Raw genomic sequence first — 17,930 nt, forward strand, 5'->3', positions numbered from 1 at the left:
GCTTCTGATTTGGTGTCATCCCAGTGGATGAATCATACCACATAACAATCTGTAAATGCGGAAATATGTATTTCACAGACAATCAGTTTAAGACAGGTAAATCACATATAGGTTCACAGTTAAAATCACAACAGTGTAAAACAGCATACCTTTGTATAGCACTTGGGTTTAAGACACAGAACTGAAGAATCATTTCTCTGAATGTCTCAAAAATCAACAATATATTCAAATATGTATTTATTTATTTTAAACATACCCTTTAAAAATAATCAGATTAAATGATCAATACAATAATAAAGACAACATGCATTCTACTGTTGCCTTTAAAGTCATGATGTATTTTCTCAGACTACTATTTAACATTAAACATGAAGTGTGTGCAGGTGTACATCTTAAATAATAAGAGTTAAAACATGTTAAATATGACAACACATGCATTAAACTTAACTATTAGTTGAGTATTCTTAGAGTATTTCTATTCTTATTCTTAGAGTATTTCTTCTCTCCGGGTGATAAGTATAAATAATATGGTGTGTTGAGAAAACCCTGTCACACAACATGATATGACATCACACTATGAGGTTTCACAACAATTAACAATGTTGTTGTACAACCCCAAAACAGAAAGTTGGGACGTTGTGTAAAATGCTAATAAAAAACAGAATATACAAGTCTCGTAAACCCATATTTAGCAGCAAAAAGGACAACATATCAAATGTACATGAAAATGAAAATTTGATTTTAAAGTATATGTTACTTTTGAATTTGATGCCAGCAACATGTTTCAAAAAAAGTTGGGACGGGAGCATGTTTACCACTGTGCTGCTTTTCCTCTTCATTTAACACAATTGTAAATGTTAAGGAACTGAGAAGACCATTTGCTAGAGTTTTGAGAATGAAATGTCCCATTACTCCCCGATATAGGATTTCAGTTGCTAAACAGTATGGGGTATTCTTAGTCATGCTTTTCATTCCATTATGCACCTAATTTGACAAATCTGGACTGCAGACAGGCCATCTTAGCACCTGGACTCTTCCTCTATGGAGAAATATTCTAAATATGTGCAGAATTCATTTTGTCATCGTTTTCCTGAAATATTCAAGGTCGTCCCTGGAAAAGACATTGCCTGGATGGCAGTATATGTTGTTCAAAACCTGTATACATCATTCAGAATTGATTGTGCTTTGCCAAATGTGCAAGATGCCCATGCTATAGGCATTAATGCTCCTCCACACCGTCATAGATGTTGGGTTTGGTTGGATACTTGGATAGGCCCTCTCCTCTTTAGCCCAGATGAGTCCATGATTTCCAAAAAGAATGGCAAACATTGATTGGTCTAACCACAGGACCTAAGTCCATTTTAAACATGCTCAGGGCCAGATAAGAGGGTGGTATGTTCTGTATCATGTCTCAATACAATTGTAGCTGTTACAATTTTGGCTGCAGTTTTGAATTGGGCATCAAACTTCTTTCTCATTACACAACTTTTCCAGCATTTTGTTACCCTTGTCCCAACTTTTTTTTAAACATGTTGCTGGTATCAAATTCAAAATGAACATATATTTTCCATGAACTAGTCAAATGTGTCATTTTCAACATTTGATATGTTGTCTGTGTCCTTTTTACAACTAAATATAAGTTTAAGAGATTTGCAGATTATTACATTCTGTTTTTATTCACATTTTACACAACGTCCCAACTTTTTCTGTTTTGGGGTTATATGATATAGCACCCTAACAACCACTCGCTGCAACATGGTTACATAGATTTAAAGGTAATATTGAAAAAAAATGATTCATGGTATGAGAAAAACCCTGTCACACAATATGATATGGTGTCACATTATATGTGATTTCATGCACTTAGCACAACAATGACCCACATTGCTATATGATAGCACCCTTAAAACATAGGCCTACTCACTGCAACATGGTAACATAGGTTTAATATTGAGAAAAAAGTAATTTTATTTTGGCCTATTTATGTGAAAGGCGTCACACCAAAAGACCATGAGAAAGTGTACTGAAGTGAGTGCCAAAAATGTTTGATTTATTGAAAAGATTATGAGAGAATAATGTGTGCCTTGTAATGTATTACAGCATTGCTTTATGCTGAGCGTTGCCTGTGTCTAAATGCTTGTGGAAAAACTCCTGAACTCTCCCCCACAAGTCTACCTGAGCGTGTGCGTTAGTTTTAGCCTCTCCTCCAAACGTCACCACTTTGCCCACTGCCGCATGGACGCCAGAGGGGTAGAAGGGCATGTAGGGAACGTCCACAAAGTGTCCTGCCTTGGGGTACCTCACTATCTCAAAGTTCTCCTTCCCACTGTCTCTCAGTCGTTGGGCAGCTAGTTCTGCGAAAAAGACACTGTCCCAGTTCATGTCGTCTTCAGATGCTACAAACATGAAATTGCAGTCGGCACACTCAACGGGAATAACAGTGGCCAGGTTCTCATTGGCCGTGGGATCTGGTATGGCCTTGCTGATGTCCAAAAGTCCTTGCTCGGTCAGGGTTACTTTCTTTAAGTCACCCATGAGAGCAGGGATGATGGTATCTTTGTATTTGAGGGGAAAGAGGGTGTTGGCACAGCAACCATTAATGGTGACAACTGCTTTGATACCTGACAGGAATGATGCCATTGAGAGAGCTAGATCTCCACTCTTGGAGATTGAAATAACTCCAACTCCAGAGCCTTTCACCTTCAACAAAACAGAAAAAGCAAGACATGTATCTGATTATTTAATATATAGCATATCAAATACATCACTGTTCCTGTATTATACACTGTGCGTGAAGGCAATCTGTATTTTTGTTACTCACTTTGGGGTGTTTCTGCAAGAAACGTACTCCCTCTTCAAAGTACTCCAGATCTAGTTTGTCAACTTTTTTAGGCAAATCCTTGTAGCGGTAAAAAGCCAGAGCGAGTACCACAAAGCCTTTATTGGCCAGCAAACTGGCTCTCGGTTCTGATGGGCCACCGCCTAGAGTGTAAAGATCCACAATGCCAGGGAAGGGTCCTGGCCCTGCAAACGAAGGACAAGTTATTGGTCATTTATTAATACCCTCAATATCCTGGTTAAATGTTAGCAGAGTATGTTAGGCAGAGTAATCGACAATATTCAGACAACAGCGAGTAGTCTACTGTGTGAAATACTTTATTAAGAATAATAATAAAAATGTATTCTTTTGATGATGATATCTAAGTGCAGATGAAACACTGTTTTACGTTTTATGATGGATACAGGATATTAAATCCAACCATTCACATAGCAATCAATAAAGTATCTTTCTATCTCTATCTATTTTTCAGCAATGTTTCAACTTCAATACCAAAGAACTTAGGACTTAGGATAGTGATATTCTGTGCTTTGATGTCACTAGGGAAAGATCCGGCAGAGTTTTATTTGATGTGCATCAAGGGAGAAACACATGATTTATTTTGGAATGTATATGAAGGACGAGACGACTCACGATCAGTGAATCATGACAGGTTGAAAATATAAAAAAGTTCCCAGTCATTTCGGGCACCCTTAGTGGACGCAGAGGGCCCTTAGCGCAATATAATGTGCCATAAGCAGAGGCGTATCAATCTTTTTAAAAGTGTGGGGGTTGTGGGATAAGAAAAATGAAACAATCTGGCCAAATTATAAATAACTCCCTACAGGGACGTTGTAAGTATTTTCTGAGGGGTGCGGACTATATTGGTGTCCGGGAGTTTCTCCCCCGAAAAAAAATTGAAATTCTGATTGCTAAACACACCATTTTAATGCAGTTTGGGAGGGACAGAAGAAGCAGCGCCCCTCATATGTGTGGCTCATGTGACATGTAGGCCTACATGATCTACCTGCTATCACTTCACTATTTGACACTATCCTACATGGAGACATATCTCATGTTATAAATCAAGAAATCATTTCAGAAATTATGTTTTGTGCATATGGGTTAGCAGGCTACAATAAATTGCCTAACAGACAGCAGCCTAATTTCGAGGTATCACTAATACCTATTAAATAAATGTAAAGGAACTGTAAGCTCAAATTCAAAAACGTTTGAAGTCTACCCAAACATATGCAAAGGGAATATAAATAAATTGTGTTGCATATAGCCAGCTTAATTAATGTCAATTTAAAGATTATGATTAGCAGTTTCTATGCATTTTTCCATTGATAGTTACAGGAGGCCACGTTCTTGTTTAGACTATTGTTGCTTCTATCCCACGTTAGGCTACAGTTTCACTTGCTGCAGGGACGCACACATTGCATGAGGGCTCATAAGCGTTCTATCTCCGATGTAGAACTCAAATGTGTTTTGACGCCGCCGTTTGTAAGATCAGATAAAACTAGATGTACCGCATAGCGGTACAAAATATGACCACTGCTCAGTCCTGTACATCCATTCCGCGAAAATAAATCACACTTCAATTTGTCTCCATCTTTTACTCCATCCCCCACTCTTGAAACTTTTGTGTATGCTTGTTTGGCATGCCTGAGTGTGTGTGTGCGGCTGCACAGAAAGTAGCCTACTTGTGCTGAAAAGGTGAATAGATTGTAGAATAGCCAAAGAAGATGTAGCATTGTTATAAAACCTTTAAAATCTCTAAACAATCACAAGTAGGGCAGGTCATCACAGTTCATCCATTGAAACTGGATTGATGAAAGGTCACTTACACCTGTAGGCTACATTGTATTTGGGAAAAGCAAAAGGTATCAGCATAATGTTATTTATTTATTTATTTATTTTTTTATGTATTTATAAACAAAAACATCTCTGTCAGTTCCATGCCGTTTTCAACAACTATCAAAAACAAAGGTCATTTTTGGATGGATGGATTTTTTGTGAATATTTCTTCTTCTACATAAGATTTTAGTCATCTTTAGTTCATGTAATACTTTATTGTCAATGCACAAATTAAGTAACAGTAGTCTGAAACGTTATTGTTAATGCACAAATTAAGTAACAGTAGTCTGAAACGAAATGCTGTTTTACATCTAACCAGTGGTGCAAATAACTGACATGTCCAAATGGGCCTTGATGAAATGCGTCGCTAGACTGTTCATACACATTTTAACGGGCCAAAGTTGAAGAGCTTTTGTCCGTTATTGTTCGTGCAAATATAGGCTGATTCATGTTCCCTTGCATTGTGTAACTGAGGTCCATGGCTAGTCTGGCTTTCATCAGACCAAGCTCAATCTTTTAAGAAATCAAAAAATAAATAGCGGGCAGATCAGGCTGGGTTCACCCAGCCTAGTCCATAGGCACCCGATATTGTTTAATTTTCAGATTGAGATATACACGCTCTGGCTATTCTAAATGCAAAAATGCATTAGGGAGTTATGACAAAACTGTAACTAACAAACTAGATCCTAATAGAAAGCGGTTAGCTTCCCTAAGCTACAGGTAGGATTATAAGGTAGGCCTATTTACAACATAAATTGTCAATAGGCTATGCTGGCGACACAAATAAAATCTCCTTTGGAAACCAATGGCTTACGACTTACAGTATCAAGCGGACTTAAACTGCCATATCCTGGCGAAAAGTTGTAATAACATTCACGCAGTTCCATGAGTCAAGGAAAGCGCGAATGAAGTAGCCACTTCTAAATGGGACCCACTACACAGTAGCTTAAGGTGTGTTGCTAAAGCAGCCATAATGAAATGAAGGTGTCATTGTTTGGATACTTCACACACACGTGCTTTTTAATTTCACAGACTACAACTACCAAGCTGGAATCAAAGCACATCGATTCCCCTCTCACACCCTGCACGCACTTAAAACAAAATAAACAGGCGTCTCAGTCTCACGCATGTATAGGCAAAACTGTATCGTGTGTAACGTTGGTAAATCTTCCATTGCACAGAATGATTTTGTAGCACGTGCAATAAATGACAGTCGAAAGATACAAACAGTGGAGATACAAAACTCAACCAACGCTAACGGTAACATTACCTAGGTCCTTATTGATATTACAAGATTAACGTACCTGCAGTAAAAACCAAGCATGTCCGATAAACATCCTCACTTCATCCTCACTTACACTTCATGTGAACATCGTCCTGTCCTTATTAGATGTTCGCTGCGGTAAATTACAGTCCTTGTAGGAAGTGTCCATTATTTTTTCAACCCACTTTTAACTTCCAAAAAAATTACGTCTCACTGCAACGATGCGCCATCTAGTGGACAAACGACTACTTATCGCCAATACTGAAAATGCAGCCATGATGATGATGATGAGTGTACAGTCACTAAATGTACACATAACCTAATTTTTTTAGCCCCCCCCATGGATGAAATTCTACGAAACTTGGCATACCCCCAGACCCCCAGAGAATGCCAGGTCAATCATACACATACAATTTGGTGCAGTTCTGAACATCTTAACTGAAGATAGGGGCGATTAAAGCAGAATAATATTGCATTTTCATTTTTGACCGGGGCGGGAGGGGGGGGGGGGGGCAAATCACAAATGAGTGATTATGAGCCAGGTTGATGTGGGCCCTTGAGACCAACATACCATAAAAGATTCACAGAGAACTGTGTCTGCCCTACCCTCCTTTCGGGGGGTCCAGTCCAGCGGGGGGGCTGCAGATCAAAACGAAAAACGATGGTTCCATGCTATCCATGTGGGGTTACATGCCCACCAAGTTTTGTGTACCCCGGTCTTTCAGTGTCCCAGGAATCCTTGTTGGTGTACGTCACTAAATGTACACATAAATTATTTTATTGTAAGGCCCCCCATGAACGAAAGTACACAAAACTTGGCATGCATTCAGAGGGTGTCATAATGATCCTACACTTTTAATTTCGTGCAGTTTTGACCTTGTCAGCCAGAGATATTGAGATGAAAACACCTAATTTTTTGCTTTTTAATTTTTAACTAGGTGGCGCTATACATGAAATAAGTGGTAATGGGATGGGTTGACATGCCCCCTTAAGACCAACATACAAAAAAAAGGTGGACCTCCTCGGCCCTACGGTTCTCAAGATATTCACAGAAAACTGTCTCCGGCCACCTACAGGCCAGTTGGTGTATAGTAACATAAATTAATTTATTGTGTGGCCCCCCATGAACGGAATTCCACAAAACTTGGCGTGCATACAGAGGGTGTCATAATGATCCTACACTTCCAATTTCGTGCAGTTTTGACTATGTTAGGTCACAGATACCTTCAATTACACCACCTCATTTTTACTTTTTTGTGTTTAACTAGGTGGCGCTATACATGAAATGAGTGGTTATGGAATGGGTTGACATGGCCCCTTGAGATCAACATACAAAAAAAAAATGGTCCTCCTAAACCCTACGGTTTTCGAGATATTCACAGAAAACTGTGTCTGCCCTACCCTCCTTTCGGGGGGTCCAATTCAGCGGGGGGGCTACAGATCAAAACGAAAAACGATGGTTCCATGCTATCCATGTGGGGTTACATGTCCACCAAGTTTCGTGTACCCCGGTCTTTCAGTGTCCCGGGAATCATTGACGGAAATTTGGGCATGCGAAAAAGAAAAAAAAAAAAAAAAAAGAAAAAGAAAAAAAAAAAAAGAATCTGACTAAACCTATATGACCGCCGCTTCGCTGCGCGGCGGTCATAATAAGACGTTCTAAATGGAACGCGATGTAATTAAGCTGTTCCTTTCCAAGCTTCTTGGAGACGTACTGTATGTGTGCTGACTGGGCTATCTCTATATAGTTGATGACACCAAATGAATAAGTATGCTGCAAATGAACAGACGTGTGAAGCACCGGGCATAACTTAATTTCGCGGCTACGTGGAGCAGTAGTAGGTTAATTGTTGAGAAGGCCCATAGTTTGAGAAAAGCTGCAGATCATAGGCAGAGAAAGCATAATGCTTTGAGAACAGTAGCCAAAGGTTTTCCTGCAGAAACAGGTGACTTTCACTTTGACTCTCTGCATTGTGACAAAAACTGTCAGTCAGACAGTGAATTTTGGTTTACTAAATAAGCATAATGCGGTAACAATTTCAATTCTATCCGAAATCTGCTCACTGCAGACGTTACAATGCAGACCCAAGCAGCAGCACAGCCTTGTAAAGGTGTTTGAGTCGTGACTCACTCGGATCTTTCACCAGTGTCTTTAAATTAACCCATGAGTCGCGAGTCTCTAGTATCATTAACTCGGATCAGTTGAGTCCTACTACAATTCAATCTAAAACGATAAACAGCGCCACACACAAACCTATAGCAACATTAGCTAGCGTCCTAGCCCTAGCCATCGTAGCTGCCAAAAATGTAACAATTTCGTAGGCAACCACAACTCCACAAATCAACTCAAGCGACTGAGTGAGCAGGCACTCCGAGATAACTGGTTAACTTCCCGCAGAAACATTGCAAGCTCTGTATGGAGTTGCTTGAGCCTAGGCTAGCCTACCTGGGGGGTATTCCAGAAAGCAGGTTTACTGGCTTAACTGGGTATGTTAACCCAGAGTTAGCGGTAAACCTGGGATTTCAGTTCCAGAAAACTCAAAAATTATCAGGCTATGTAAGTAACTATGGTAACATAGGCTCTGAACCAAAGATTCTAGAATCTTTGCTCTGAACTGAACTGGGTATGTAAACCCAGAGTAAACGGTAAACCTGGGATTTCAGTTCCAGAAAGCTCAAAAATGATCAGGCTATGTAAGTAACTATGGTAACATAAGCTCTGAACTTAACCTGGTAGGGGGTACGTTTTGTTCAGGTTATGTTCAATTATGTTCGGTTATTTCAGTGCATGTTCAATCAGGCCGCTATTTTTACACTTGTCACACAATGGCGTTTCATTTTGACGGTCCGATTGACAAAGAAGCACAAAATCATGTAATATTCATCCGTGCAATTCACCGTGAGAGGGCGATAAGACCACGACATCACATGATAGGACTAGCCTATCCATTCTTTTCCAAACGAGTTTTTCAGCTGAATCCTAAATATATCCTACTTGAAAAGCATTCTCCATCCCTACATTAAGCATGGTGGATTAGAGTAGAATAAAATAAATCTTTAATGTAGGCTAGCTAGCCTAAGCTACACCATAGTGGACATTTGTGTTTGGCTCACCAAACAGATGGACAAACAACATCTCAGACACATTGAAGATATAATTAAAACAAGTACAGTACAAAAAAGGGGAAACATAGCCTATAGAAAATGAATAAATAAGTTTAAATAGCTGTACAGCTCAGCCGGGTATGCATGTTGTCACTAAGTTTGGTTAAGAATGCTGATGGCATTTGGGATAAAATATTTTTTTAATAGGCTACACACGCTATCCGACTGGGAGTTTTTGTAGTGTTGGAGACGCAGAGCATATCGGCAAGCTGTCGGTTGGTGCGTAAAGTTTGCCTTGCGCTAAAGCAGTTCCTTCGCAACTTCATTCGTTTTCCTGGACACAAACCCACGATGATCATTAAAGTCTAGTCTAAGGTCAGCATCACTTATTAAATATTCCAAATGTGCACCGAAATGTGTCCAATAGGCTACCCATGCCTTCCGACATTCATCCTTCCGATGATGGAGCGCAAAAGTTTAACTTGGCCCACAGCTGCAGAACCCGCGTTAAAATAGAAAATTGCATTTGGGATTCTCAAAGAATTCTATGGCCCACTCAATCTGTGACAAGGTAGGCTAGTTTAAGAAAGCATCATTGTCAATACAATACGTGATGTCCAGTGAATTATTTAATTGTGCTTTTGACATTAAATAGGCTATCTTAAACATACGCATTTACACGGTCAGTTAGGCTATTCTCTGCCAAGCAAGGTCTCGGACGCAGGCGCTTAAGTATTGCTCTTTTTTTTGTTATTACAGTTCTCTCCTCCTCGCCTCGACTACTCCGCCTCTGAAAAATACGGTGCTCTTCCTTTCGCCGGTTTCACTCATGGTTTCGACTCTCAATAGATGATGTCTTTATAAGTTCGCCGTGAACGCGCACAACTCTAGGTTATCGAACACAGGGTTGATTGAACTAACTGGTAACCGGTGTTTTGGAACCGACAGCTCGGGTTTAGTCGCCACAGGTTCAGACAACCCAGAGGTTAAGTTTTATCTCAGTGTTTGTTAAACCTCCTTTCTGGAATACCCCTCTGGGTCATTTGCATCAGCCGGGCGGACCGGTTACGTTATGTTGTTATGAGTGCGAGTCAGTCGAATCAGCCGACCGCTGTATCGCTATCCGGCAAAAGATTCTTTGGGGGCCGCCATTGGCCGAATACCGGCGCCCATTGACTTACATTGAACACATGTAAACAAAACCTCAATTATGTGCTCAAACGCCGCTGACTTATGACAACAACCATTCCACTTTGATACGAAACTACATTTTTGTACAACATTTATCCAGAAAAAATTATAGAATTTGGATCAAGTAATGTGGAGAAATATCGATATTAAGAAAATTGCCGCTGCGTGACACCGAGTTAATGGCATTTCCCCTTGTCCATGAGTCACGTATAACAGGTCACGTCGGTGGCCGTTATCCCTCACATGTCAGAGTAATGACATTCAAAAACGTACATTTATATTACATTACAATTTATAAAGGAACGAAATGTCAAAAGAATTAAGCAATATGTTAGCTGGATCACACGAATATTATCAGGAAAAACAAGAGTTTTACCGTAATGTCCAGTGAAATTACATATGTTGTGGCGCTATTGCGCGGCACGGCCAGCAGATGACATCATTGCACTACAGCAACCAGGAACCAGCAATAAACCTAGACACTCGAGATTTTAGGGCCGTTGTCAGCCACAACGCACCATCTGAAAATCTGAATTATGAAGTAGACCTAGGCTACTCCATAGTCACGTGTGCCTGTTCATTCATTCCATGTCAATAGAACAAACCAAATTAGGCTAGTATAGGTATAGATAGATATAGGCTAGTAATGCAATACTACACACAATACATATGTATATGCATGGATATACTGTGTGTGTGTGTATATATATATATATATACACACACACACATATATATAGAGAGCAATACAGAACAGGTTGTCGGTCTGAACTGAAGTTAGTGCTGCATGTAAACACACACTTGTCACGCTACATTTATATGTGTATGTATGTAATGTGTGTGTGTGTGTGTGTGCGTGTATGTATATATGTGTATATATATATATATATATATACACACACACACACACAGAGAGAGGGCAATACAGAAGAGTTTTTGCTGTATGTAAACACACTTGTCACGCTACATTTATATAAATGCACAAATAGGCTGACACCAGACATAATTTCACTGCATTTCTTACTTCCAGTAACTAAATGCATGTGACAATAAACTTCCTTGTATCCTTGTAACAGCTGTGCTGCTACAACCTTGTTACTCTTTGATACAGTGGAATAAACCTATTAAGTGTACCAGTTAATTACTTACATGTACATATGACATGTATGTTGTGTCTTCGATGTCTTGGAACAGGTCTACTAATTCACTACATCAACTGTGTTGGTACACACTTATTGCTCTTTGATACAGTGGCATAAGTACTAAGTACTTGGGCAATTCCATGGAAAATTACGTTTTTTCTAACATCCATAACGCTAATAAAATGTGATGGTATGGTATGATGTGAATGATTACATGAAATTTGAGCATTTGCTATTTTTGGCTGAAGAATGTACATGAGAAAAATGCACAAAAAATGAATAGTAACATTCACATCATACAAATGCCAAGGCATTTCACTGGCGTTATGGATGTGACAAAAAGTCAATTTTCCGTGGAATTGCCCACTTACAATTACATATTACATTACATGTTGTGTCATTGGTGTCTTGGAACATGTCTGCCATTACCCTACATACTGTAGTACATGTATCAACTGTGTTATTTATTACTCTTTTGATACAGTGGAATAAACCCATTCAAATAAAGTGTACCAGTTAAGTACTTACATGTACATATTATATCCTGTCAATGATGTCATGCATCCTGTAATTGATGTGTTGAAACATGTCTGCTGTTACACCACACAGTACATGTGAATTAGTAGACCTGTTCCAAGACATCGAAGACACAACATACATGTCATATGTACATGTAAGTAATTAATTGGTACACTTAATAGGTTTATTCCACTGTATCAAAGAGTAACAAGGTTGTAGCAGCACAGCTGTTACATGTACACTGAAGACAATGAGGCCTTGACTGGAGCTAAGAATGATTTGTATAATTATTTCGTGTTTTTTTTTTTTTTTATCTATGTAGGCTATTTTTTTAATGTTACATTATTATTTTGTTAATACATGGAATAAATCACCACAAACACACGCGACTGTAGCCTATTGGCTTCTTATGTAGCCTACCCGGCTTGCGCAGCGTGGCTAACAACGCCCATAAAACAATTGTAACCGTCGGCTCCTCGAGGCTTATTACTTAAACGAAGTTACAGCAGCTATTAGGCCCGAGGTGCAGTGAAATGGCGTCATCTGGTGGTCATACAATTCACTCGCTATTAGACCCGAAGTGCAAGAGAAGTGGATATTCAACCACGCCATCCTTCAGGTCGCAGCGAAACGTATGTGTACTTTATGTTATCATGCTGCCATCTAGTGGTTGTGGAATATTTAACACCCATAGATGTGCCCTCGAATAAATGTTGTACTTTGTTACAAATTATATGGGTAATCCATCTGATAAATTGTGTTTTTTTTTTTATACTTCGTACCTTTATAAATTAAAGTGTATCATGAAGGTACCTTTTTCAATGTCATTACTCTGACATTCGACATTAGTCGACCATAAATTTGGGCAATGGGCACATTGTTAGGGGTTGACACTTTGCATAAGATTTCTCCACATTACTTGATCCAAATTCTGTGATTTTTGTTGTATAAATGTTGTACAATTATGTAGTTTCGTATCAAAGTGGAATGGTTGTTTTCATAAGTCAGCGGCGTTAGTTTGAGCACATAATTGACGTTTTGTTTACATGTGTTCAATGTAAGTCAATGGGAGCCGGAAATCCATAAATAGCGGCGTCCAAAGAATCTTTTGCCGGATAGCGAGACAGCGGTAATCAGCCGGCTACATTGTCATGAGTGGATCTGTAGACGAGCGAGTAGCCTAGTTTCTACTCGTGTCAAGGTGATAATAATAATAATAGGCCTAATGAGAATAGTAGTAGTAATAATAATAATAATAATAATAATAACAATAATAATAATTTATTTACTGCAGGGCATTTCTACGTTCCTGTTTCTATGTCTACATTGAAAGTCAATTGCTTAGGCTAGGTTAAGACAATAAATAAACAGCCTGGCTCAAACTGCTTTCTTTCCCGTCACGATGCTAAGCGGATTTAATAGCAATTTAGCCCACTGTGTTCTATGCAGTGCTTCTATGTGGCAACAACAATCCTTCAACAATCGTGAATATTTTGTTAAATGCACATGCAGAGGAGGAGCAGCGGGCTCATTACGAGAGAGCGCGGGCGGGGCGAGGAAAGACTGTAAGTAAAAAGTGCAGCTCAATGAAATTATTTTATCTTATCTCTAATTTAAATAGTAGGCCTACAACATAGAACATCAATGTGTGCTGGCCAGTTTTGATTTCGTGGCGCCCAGTCACAGATTAGTCAACGTATGGAAAACACTGAAGGTGTAAAATTAAAAATATTTAGCAGCACACTGTATGCTTGACGAATCGACGCTCATATTTTGCGTCGACGTATTTTTTGCGTCGACGTCATCGATTACGTCGACGCGTTGTCCCAGCCCTATATTATATTATATTATATTATATTATATTATATTATATTATATTATATTAGGCTACCTAACAGTATAGCTATGATTAATAGTAATATTAGTTGCCTAGTATTAGCAGCCTATAATACTTATTAGAATAGATTCCTAGTAGCCTACTATATATAGTAGTGGTAATAAACATTGTAGCAGAGTAGCATTAGACCTAGGCAAACTTTTCTATTGTTAACAAAACAACAACAAATAATTAATTATTATAATATAGGCTACCCTCTCTGTCAATAAGATCAAAGTTTCTGAACATGAGCACCAAAAAGATGAACAATGTGTGGATGCACTTGACCAGGAGAGCAAAACCCTAAAGGCTAAATGCAAGTACTGCAAAAAACCTGGTTTCAAATCATGGAGGATCCACATCCAACACGAGAAGGCACTTAACGAAATGAAGCACCCCACTGCACTGCTTGAACGTAGGATGGAATTTCTTTGCGATTTAGCAATACTGACTCAAGTGACTCCTTAGCCTGGCTAGCGCCACCACTTCTCAATGAGACATGGTCTGGGAACCAAACGTTCATTTTCTCGTATTTGAAAAAAATGCCCAGATCCGTTTATTGGGTGCCACGGATGTCTATCAAATGCGTCTGTGCATAGCTCATCATCGTCTTGCTTTCCCCCCTGTTCTGTGATTGGTTCCCTATCTCAGGCGAAAATTTGCTCCATGGTCTCCAGGCTGCCTTAGCAGCGTGAATCAAATCGCGCGCAAGGCAGCATGGGAACACCCAGGCTAGTGACTCGTTCAACCCGGATCAGTTTAGTGAGTGACTCAGACTAACCCGGATCCTTAAAAGGAATCGAGTTTGACAGGCCTACAGCCTTGAAAGACGCACACTTTGAATTTGATCACAGCGGCTCTGGTTCTTCACTAACTTGATGTGATTGGCTGGATGACCGTTCAATCAAATCAACAGACCAATTTGTGTCTCTGTGTGTGCGTTATAGATACGGTTCCAACTCTTTACGGGAGCGTTTATTTCCATATTTTACTTTAAATTTAATCTGACAAAAAGTGTGGGGGATAGAATCGTGTTCCAGCAAAAGTGTGTACGTTATAACACCCACATCCCCCACGCTTGCTACGCGCCTGGATAAGGGCTCTGCGTGTAGGCTACAAATAGCTCAAAACTATGCATAGCTTCGAGTGCATATCATTTGCAGTTCGAAGTCATTCCTGCATGCATTATTTCTGTCTTTGTCCGAATTGTTCTGTCTTTGCATGAAATAGGCTTACCTGGTGGAATAAAAAGAGTTCCCCGTATTCTACCGTCTGTCACGACAACCCTCTGGACACCTTCCTTCATGAAGCGCCTTTGGTGTGTCTCCTTGGCAAGAACATGTTCCGGTCTTTCGTGACTGACCACCTTAACATCCACTAACACAGGCCTTGATGCATCCCACCATGTGAATTTATTGTGAGGGGTCAATGGGCCCAAAGACCAAAAAAGTCCCATAGGCTCAGTTCCATTATATGTTCCACCCAGAGAGGGAGAGCTATTTAAATCCACTTCTCCATGTTCGGTAGCTCTGTGTACTGCAGACGACCGGAAAATCATACCTTTGTCATCTTCAACTTCAGCCACCAACTTCACCATTTGTTTAGGAAAGAGTCCGCGCACAATGACCTGTACTGTGTCATCAAAATGACAACGCGTTGGTATAAAATGTAGACCTACAGCAGTAGGCCTATCAGAAGCAGACATCCTAACAGATACTCTCGTAAGAGGTTTCAGATGTAAAAAGTAAAAAGCTCTGTACAACATCTGACAATATGACTCTTTGACAGGACGTTATACTTTTTACGAAGAGGGTCTGCCTGCAGATCAGCGCTACTGTAGGTTACGCAACGTTGAGTTAAGAGTCTAAGAGTCATTTCTGTACATAAAAAAAATTTCTTCAAAATAAAAGTGCCTTGCTCCAAACTGTATAGATAGACCCCTTCAACGGTCCACGTCACAGAAACTGCGTATGTCGGGGTCAGAAAGCTTTCCATCCTTTAGAATTGTGTGTGTGTGCGTGCGTGCGTGCGTGCGTGTGTGTGAATTGACTGAAACGTCAAGGAAACGTCAATAAACACTTTCTTGTAGGCCTACTACTTTCTTTGCATGTACACACGCTTGTCAACCCCACTGGCATGTTGAACCTGATTAGTCTAACCTGCTTCATTCATGTATCCTTTATTTCCCTACATGTTCCCCAAAAAAACCCTGGGCCATAAGCATAGCCTACATTTTAAAACCATTGTAGCATTTTCCTCTCCAGCATATTCCAAAGGATAATGTACTATGAAACTGAAATAACAAAACATCTGTAACTGGCAGATATAAAAATGTTCTAGTTACTGAAGGCATATACTAGTCTGAACTTTTTAAGCACCAGCAGGGAGTCGAACACCGGCCGCTCCGGCCGAATGAAAGTGTGTTAACCACTGAACCACGTGGCTGTAGACGTAATTATGCGTTCCATGTTGGCTATTTATATTCTTCGTCTGGAGCAGTTGTGTTTCACGGTCAAAATGTGATGTTAGCAAAACTGGCCACTAGAGGTCACCATGGAGTTACGTGTGTCGGATTGTTTTGAAGCCTCGACACAATTCCGGCGCAATTGCTTCCAACGTTTCGTTGTTTCACAAAGCCTCGTTCTGCCCATCCCTACATGAAGATAAACTATAACAAAACACTAGACATGACACAAAGTCCAAATCAAAAGACAAGACGAAATCCACGGCTGAGAGGCAGGCTGAGAGGCAGCAGTCCCCACGCCAAAAGCCTAACTCCTAATCAATCAGGGCCAGGTGCTCCCAATCAAGGCAATTATCTGCATCACACCTGAGCAGAGGTAGAGAGGGGAGAGAACAGGGACAAACATGTGTAATGTCATCAGGAAAATATATTTACATCTGAAAATAACAAAAGTTTGATAAGAATCACATTTATGTGGTGATATTTTAGCTGTTAAATGTCATGTTGGTCAACCTGGACACATGGTAATGGCAATGCACTTGTGGAAAATGGTGTAATACTCTTTAGGAATAGAATTTCCTTGTACATCATGTTAACAAGAACTCTTTAATTATAAGCTTTAGGCTTTAGAAGCACACTTTGGCTCTAGTTTGTGCCTTATGCATCTCATCAAATGACGCCCGTTTCATAGAATGACCCATTTCCTTGCGCAAATTTGTTACATTTTGCATTGTTTTTTATGTCAACTCAGTCATGTCCTCAATCTTTCAATATACTTGGCTTCTGATTTGGTGTCATCCCAGTGGATGAATCATACCACATAACAATCTGTAAATGCGGAAATATGTATTTCACAGACAATCAGTTTAAGACAGGTAAATCACATATAGGTTCACAGTTAAAATCACAACAGTGTAAAACAGCATACCTTTGTATAGCACTTGGGTTTAAGACACAGAACTGAAGAATCATTTCTCTGAATGTCTCAAAAATCAACAATATATTCAAATATGTATTTATTTATTTTAAACATACCCTTTAAAAATAATCAGATTAAATGATCAATACAATAATAAAGACAACATGCATTCTACTGTTGCCTTTAAAGTCATGATGTATTTTCTCAGACTACTATTTAACATTAAACATGAAGTGTGTGCAGATGTACATCTTAAATAATAAGAGTTAAAACATGTTAAATATGACAACACATGCATTAAACTTAACTATTAGTTGAGTATTCTTAGAGTATTTCTATTCTTATTCTTAGAGTATTTCTTCTCTCCGGGTGATAAGTATAAATAATATGGTGTGTTGAGAAAACCCTGTCACACAACATGATATGACATCACACTATGAGGTTTCACAACAATTAACAATGTTGTTGTACAACCCCAAAACAGAAAGTTGGGACGTTGTGTAAAATGCTAATAAAAAACAGAATATACAAGTCTCGTAAACCCATATTTAGCAGCAAAAAGGACAACATATCAAATGTACATGAAAATGAAAATTTGGACTATTTTAAAGTATATGTTACTTTTGAATTTGATGCCAGCAACATGTTTCAAAAAAAGTTGGGACGGGAGCATGTTTACCACTGTGCTGCTTTTCCTCTTCATTTAACACAATTGTAAATGTTAAGGAACTGAGAAGACCATTTGCTAGAGTTTTGAGAATGAAATGTCCCA

At 39.3% G+C, this 17,930-nt stretch overlaps 1 protein-coding gene across 1 annotated transcript; it reads right to left on the reverse strand.

The window, feature by feature from the left end:
* Positions 1 to 1,999: 1,999 nt before the first annotated feature.
* LOC121711718 (acyl-coenzyme A thioesterase 1-like) lies at positions 2,000 to 15,609 on the reverse strand. The gene is made up of 3 exons (XM_042095535.1): positions 15,012 to 15,609; positions 2,822 to 3,024; positions 2,000 to 2,700 (listed from the first exon to the last, which is right to left on the reverse strand). Exons 1-3 carry the CDS (start codon positions 15,538 to 15,540, stop codon positions 2,095 to 2,097), a joined length of 1,338 nt encoding a protein of 445 aa, XP_041951469.1. The 5' UTR covers positions 15,541 to 15,609; the 3' UTR covers positions 2,000 to 2,094.
* Between the last annotated feature and the right edge of the window lie 2,321 nt (positions 15,610 to 17,930).

Source organism: Alosa sapidissima, chromosome 6 (assembly GCF_018492685.1).
Source record: "Alosa sapidissima isolate fAloSap1 chromosome 6, fAloSap1.pri, whole genome shotgun sequence".
NCBI lineage: Eukaryota > Metazoa > Chordata > Actinopteri > Clupeiformes > Clupeidae > Alosa > Alosa sapidissima.

What these genes read in the sequence shown, in the direction of transcription:
- LOC121711718 (XM_042095535.1), bottom strand. Translation starts at nt 15,540, where the DNA reads ATGTTGTACAGAGCTTTTTACTTTTTACATCTGAAACCTCTTACGAGA. An exon ending in AACTCTTTTTATTCCACCAG is followed by an intron (nt 3,025 to 15,011) that starts GTAAGCCTATTT and finishes CTTCGTTTGCAG; the next exon opens with GGCCAGGACCCTTCCCTGGC. An exon ending in TCTTGCAGAAACACCCCAAA is followed by an intron (nt 2,701 to 2,821) that starts GTGAGTAACAAA and finishes GTTTTGTTGAAG; the next exon opens with GTGAAAGGCTCTGGAGTTGG.